The following is a 6,764-nucleotide window of genomic DNA, read 5'->3' on the forward strand; positions in this document are numbered from 1 at the left end:
TAGGGACTCTGTTAATTAGTCTAACGGATATTTAATGGAATGATAAAAATACAACTGAAATTGAGAGAACAAGTGATCAAAAAGTTCATTTTTAAAAATTACGAAGTAATCTATCTCAAGAGCAAAACACAAAACTATTTTAGTATTTAATCCTTTTTTAATTCATCTATAATCCAGAGTGGACTCTATACCACCCAATGAAATGCTAACACATCATCGATCCCTATTTTTTTTTTAAATAAACCACATAAATAAGATAATAACCGACAACCATTTTACAATTCATTTATAATTCTATAATTCTATGTAAATAGATGGGCAATTATGCAAATTTTAAAAATTCAAATCAAGAAACTCTTAATTTTTTTTTATGAGATGATACTATTACGTATAATGTTACGTACAATCGAGTTCGCAAATACTGTCCAGTCCTTTGAAAAAAAATAAAATCTACTATTAAAAATTAAATTTTTTTTAAAATAAATTTCGTATTTATTTATTTATTTAAAAAATGATTACATTATGCTTATCGTTTCTCGGGAGGATGGTTAACGATAAAAGTACAAACTTCAAAGTAGGAAGACTGGCAATGAGGTTGCCCAAGACTCTTAAGTAAATATAAAATGAACTCTTTAGCGGAGTACAAAAAAAAAAAAAAAAAAAATTACATCTGCAATGTAAATCATAACAGACAGTCGAACGTAATCAGTGGATCCAGATCCTTTCATATCTAGCATCCAAGAAGTTGATAGCCCTCCTCCTAATAGAGATATTTATTTTAAACAAACTCTAATCAGGACATGGTTCAATTTTTGCAGTCACTCCACCAAAAGCTAACCGATAAACTCGGTGTTAAAGATCGCACGTAGTGCCACCACTTGGGCGGGATATAAAGCATCTCACCTTCCTCTAAAATGCAGTCTTCAAATTCTAAGTCATGCACCTTTGGAAACCGTATCTCGTCTATATTGTCTAGATCAACCTACATTCAAAATTATCATCCATCAGATGAGCAGGGCACTTTCAGTAACTATACAATGCACAAATATGCAGCACTTGTCGCTCGGAAGAGTAACTACAACCAGAAAGGCAGGATGGAAGATACAAGTACCAGCATAGGAGGTTGACAGGATATGATGTCCATGCCAAAGGAGATAATGCGGAGACCAGATATGTGTGCTGAACTCACCAAGTTAAAAATAGGAGACCGGCATAAGAATCCAGGGGGTCTTACTTGTTAGCCCCAAAGGATTGTGCAGTATCACATGGCTGCTAGCATTTAAAGTGTACTTATTCCACACACGCACTCGTGTGAGAGAGAGAGAGAGAGAGAGAGAGAGAGAGAATTAGAATCGTGACTATGTGGAACTTGATAGCTTTTAATCCAACCATTAACCATGCATTTTCATTTAAAGATAAAGCTAACTCATGCAGATCATTCAATTTTTCCAGAGCTTGAGAATGCTGCTACCTGGCTTGAGTTTTTAAGCATGGTTTCAGTGTATGGGTAAAGTTCCTCTGACAATGAAGCATGATAAAGCCTTATATACTTTCTGCCAACAACCTGAGAATAAAGAGGCAGAGTGCTATTGTGAGTATATTTTCAATATCCTTATTAATGACACAACAGACCATAAACAATTGCACACAAGTGTGGGAGGGAGTCCAAGTTAGTGTTTTTGGTCATCAAAAGGGTAAATAATAAGAGAGATGCTAGACTTAAAAAAGAGAATTACGATAGACTAATTTATAGACTAATTTACAAACTAAAGCAGTTCGATGTGGTAATAGTAGTATCTCAATTCGTAAATCTTTTTTTTTTTTTCAATTGCAAAGTAGACATGACATTTCATGTCAATTCACAAGCTTCCTTGTAATTCTTTGTAGGCCATTGCTCAAATGATAAATACCAGGCATGCGCTTCTAGGTAAATATTGATCAAGAAAATCCAGAGGAAGCTTCAAGTTTACAATTACTAAATCCATCATACATCTAAACTACCTGAGCAAGTATATTATGATGTGGATCATGGTGCAATGGTGTTACTGTCCCTGCTGGACCAAACCAGGCATTGAGAGACCTCAGCTCCCCACCCCCAGCAAAACAGTAGTCAGGAATACATATGTCATTCCGTAGCTCGCTTATCTGGCATTAAGATTTCATATTATTATTTGAAAGGAAACATCATTTACTTCTACTATCATCTATGATGCTAACATGAAATAGTGTCATAGCACCCCCAAAGAATGACATAAATACCTGATCAAACAACGGATGCTGAGCAAGATATGTAGGGGCCGCAGAAGAACAGTCATTTGCTTCAATCCTTGCAAGAAATTGGGAAAATGTAATAAGCTCTTGCTTCCACTCTGGGCACAAATAGTTTTTGCCAACCTGCAAAAAAGTTTTAACTTTACCATTTGTCAGTTATTGACATGGTTTGCTTGTTGGGTTAGGAAAAGCAAAACTAAATATCTTGTGTGAACTGGTAAACTACCAGTTGATGGAAAGTCAGAAGAAATGTTTTATTTTATATATAATCTTGGTGTACCATCTTTGCTCTAAATCAACACTAAACATGTAAATTCCATCAATGATGCGATGCTCAACAGTAAGGATAATTAGGACCACCTACTTTCTACATCTAACACTAGATACAAGCACAACTGACTTCAGGTAACTGGGACAATCTCATAGCTAGTAATTAAGATGATGGCAAGAAAGAAATATTCTCAATGATATCTTCAAAACTGGGATCTATCCATGCAATTTCTAGTTGGATGTTGTGGGTCCTATCACAGGTAAACAACCCCCCCCCCTTCTTTTTCTCTTCTTCCCTTTCTTCTTTTGTAGTAGTGAGATGGAAGGCGGGTTTGGCAGGTAGGCATGTTCAAAAATAACACTCAATTTTAAAAGAAAAAAACTGAAGCAAATAAAGCAACTTGAAGTAACAATATCTTTGGCTACTGTGGCTACTTGATAACATTTAAAATTAATCACCTCAACTGGAACTGTGCGGTCTCCAGCAACCCTTCTTAGGTAATCCATGTCATTCCACTTTGTCCTTGCTGGCCAATGTGCCATGCTGTCACTAATAATGACCGGAGAACCTGATAGGAAATATTCACGCAGAAATCCCTCCAAAGATAGAGCAGGTCTCCTTCCCACAAGTTTCAAAGACAGAGACTTAAATGGCAAAGACTGAAGCACCTGCAAGTTTAAAAGCCATGCATTTTCAAAAGAGCTGAAAAAACACCCTTCATTTTTGTTCTATGTGACATACTAATAAAACCATAAGGTACAAAGAAGGCTAAAAGAACGAATGGAAAAGAAAAGGGGATATTCACTGCAATCATACCCCTTATTTGAGGCTCAACAAACTCTTCATTACCCTGTGAAAAAAAAATCATACAGATTGCCCTGTATTTTAACGTAAACCACTCTCAGCAAGAGGTTTTTCCTACATTTTCAACTGTTTATGTAAACATGAAAAGTTCAAAATGTTATAGATTACGCCCAATATCATAACTACATACAAAATTGTTAGATTTCAATCTTTATAAGTTGCTATATCAATCAGCATTCACACTTGAATTTAAGGCTTCTCAAAAGTAAACTAGATTTTACCAAAAAAAGAAACATGAGTACAAATTATCTCACTGGTATAAAAGCAAAAGAAATCTAAATCTCATATAACTTAGGATTATCCAAAACAAACTAGTTTCATTATGAGGCTCAAAAAACCAACTGAGATTTAATCTCAATACTGTATTAAATAACTACTGAAGGGTAATCCTCGGCCCTAACTCAGGTTATGACCACATTGACCAGATAGGTTGGGGAAGGACAAAGGTTAACATCTTACCAATCAAAATGATAAGTAATTAAATAACGGCCTTCTTTGTATTCCCAAAAGTTTCAACAAAGTATCGGAAACGTATATAGCTTACAGCTTTTTGCACATTGATGGAAATGGAATCAAAGCCTCCTCTGATTTTAAGAAATGTTCAATTCACGGCATGAAGCGTGGGCGGGAAGGATGCAAAATCAACAACCTTGAAGACAAAACTTGCATACTAATTGATTGAATTACCATTTAGATGGGACAAATTTACTTTCATCTCTTCTACTTCATGATAGAGAGCTACTATTATATCACTAACTTGATCAAATCATCCATTGACATGCCAAAAGGTCTCAAGGCGAAACAAGTTAATATCATAAGTGACCATTGAACCTTCCTAGCATGGCGCCTAAAGGACACATCGCAGTCTTTTATCCAATTTAAAGGATTAAATTTTCTCGCACTTTCTTTAACTAAAGTTTGGACATTACAACTAAAACCCAAAATTCTTGGATTCATAACTAAGCCTTTAGTTCAATTGCTGCATTAGATTTACGTAGGGAACTCTCCATTGTACATAAATTTACTCTATTATAGGTCAATAGACGAGAAACCATTATATGCAGTCTCAGTATGGGTTCAAAACAGCATCCGAGTTGTCTTAAGAGAGAATATAAATAGGGGGTGTAAGCGTAGCAGGAAAGAAGAAGAATCAACAAAATCTTAAGGTTCGGTGCATCAATGAAATCCAGAACAGTGCTCCAATTCAGGAAAAAAAAAAAAGAAACAAGAAATCAAAATCCAATAGAAGAACTTCCAGCAAGTGTTCGAACAGGATACTAATTTCTTTTTTTGAAATTCGAAGGAATGCTACATTCACAAACATTTCTATCAGAATCAGTATATGGGTTTTAATATGCCTATTAAGAAACTTCTTCACCAAATCTAATCCAACTAATCCATCCATCGTCCATCGTCTTCATTCTCACCATGAAAACTGAGTGCCATCCCGCCCCCCTCTCCTTGTTCTTTAAAATCTCTAAGGTAACACATTTCGGCAAATAATGGCCCCCGAGAATAATCAGAATCTAGTCAGAACATACACTGATGAGCTAGAGAATTGGACAAAAGGCTTTACTTGGTCAAGTGAATATGAAAAGTCAGTCTTTGCATACATATTGAAATTGACTTTCCTATCGGTTAGAAAAACCTGAAATTTCAACAATCTACAATCTTTTAATCTTTTCTGTCCTTCACAAATCTCAAGAATCTACAAATTAGAAGATCTACCACTTCAGCAGGTTATGCAATATTCAAAATAGAACTAGACTAATTCAAATAAGGACGAACCTCACCTCTGCGTCACGGAGCTCGTCCTGGCGGACAAGTTTTCGCTTTGCGAGTTGCTCTGAAACCGCAGCTGCGTCCCTGGCCTTGGCCGAGACCTTGTTGACCGCCGAGTCGAGGTCCTTCCTGAGGAGCATCCCGCCCATGATCAATCCCATGTCCAAAACCCTAAGGGACTCGCTAAGCTCACCCTTGGAAAAATGGAGTCTGGCAACGTGGAGGCAGGCCATGGAGTAGGCGTCGCGCCAGACGGGCAACACCGAGTGCCATGGACCCGAGTGAAGCTGCTCCCAAGCCATCTCACGCGCCGCCTCCGCCGCTGGTGAGTCTCCAGCGGCGGCCAGCGTTGCCATGCTGACGTATGCGTAACCGCCGTGCTCCGTGATGGCCTGGAGGAGCGTGGGGCCCTCCAAGTCCAGCGTTGGGGTCTCGAAGTGGTCCAAAGACTCCGTGAAGGCGGTAGACGACGACATTGAGGGAGGAGGATGAGCTCCAGAGACGCGGCTAGTACAGTCGGTGTGAGTTGTCGATGTACAGGAGTGATAACTGAAATAAAGAAAACCAAAGAGACAACTGAGAGAGATTTTTTTCCTAACGAGATATTTTCTCCTTTTCTTCTTTTTCTTGAACTTTTTTGAAAGATATTTCTCTTACGTGTACTTTTTCTGGATTTTTCCAGAAAGATCTGTTTGTATTTATTACTATATAATAATAATAATAATATTAAAAATATATTCTTAATTATATTTTTATACAACCGAAGTGATTTTCACGGTAAGTGTCGAGTTTACTTAGGACCGTTTATATCATAGATAAATTGAGGTGATTTTAAATGTGTCTAATAAAATATTATTAAAATTTATATTTTTTGAAAATTAATTTTATATATTAAAAAAAATTCTCATATTAAATTATGGATATTTAAACTAAATAATAATAAAATATTATTATTATTATTATTTTTTAAAATTATTTTCTTTCTGTTGGTGTCAAGAGAGAATAAAGAGAAAGAAATATTTTGAAAGAGGGTTTGTTTTCATTGATGTTGAGAAAGAGAGAAGAAAGAGACAATAAAAAATAGTAAAATAAGATTTAGAGAGTGAATAATACATCTTTAAATTTATAGAAATATTGTTCATACTTCGTAGCTATGCAAATTTGTTAGTTGATATGCATACTCTAATGCAGTTCAATTTAAAATCATGTTATACAAATATGCAGATGTATAATTCAATACTAATACTCTCGTGATAGAGATGATTTTTGTTGATGACCTAAAGAATTTGACAAGTTAGTTCAACATATTGCATGAGACCGAGTATTTTGCTATCTGATCTCTTTGTATTTTCTTTTCTATTTTCTTCAAGACCAAACAGAACATTGCAGTTGCATGATAGTAATTTGCAGATAAAGTGTTTGATTATTAACCTACAAACAACTACTTTGATGTTGCAAACCACAAACTCAAGGAATCTCTCTCATGCATGTGTCAAATTCCTACAGGTTATATATTTAATCATTTTCCCCATTCCAAAGACAAATTTGAAAGGGTCACTTCAGGGTTCAAAGATAG

General features: G+C 35.9%; 1 protein-coding gene across 1 annotated transcript; it reads right to left on the reverse strand.

The window, feature by feature from the left end:
• Positions 1 to 508: 508 nt before the first annotated feature.
• LOC108998746 (lysine-specific demethylase JMJ30-like) lies at positions 509 to 5,782 on the reverse strand. The gene is made up of 7 exons (XM_035684997.1): positions 5,200 to 5,782; positions 3,001 to 3,210; positions 2,260 to 2,394; positions 2,002 to 2,145; positions 1,472 to 1,564; positions 904 to 982; positions 509 to 760 (listed from the first exon to the last, which is right to left on the reverse strand). Exons 1-7 carry the CDS (start codon positions 5,662 to 5,664, stop codon positions 633 to 635), a joined length of 1,254 nt encoding a protein of 417 aa, XP_035540890.1. The 5' UTR covers positions 5,665 to 5,782; the 3' UTR covers positions 509 to 632.
• Between the last annotated feature and the right edge of the window lie 982 nt (positions 5,783 to 6,764).

This window comes from Juglans regia, chromosome 14 (assembly GCF_001411555.2).
Source record: "Juglans regia cultivar Chandler chromosome 14, Walnut 2.0, whole genome shotgun sequence".
In the NCBI taxonomy this organism is placed as follows: Eukaryota; Viridiplantae; Streptophyta; class Magnoliopsida; order Fagales; family Juglandaceae; genus Juglans; species Juglans regia.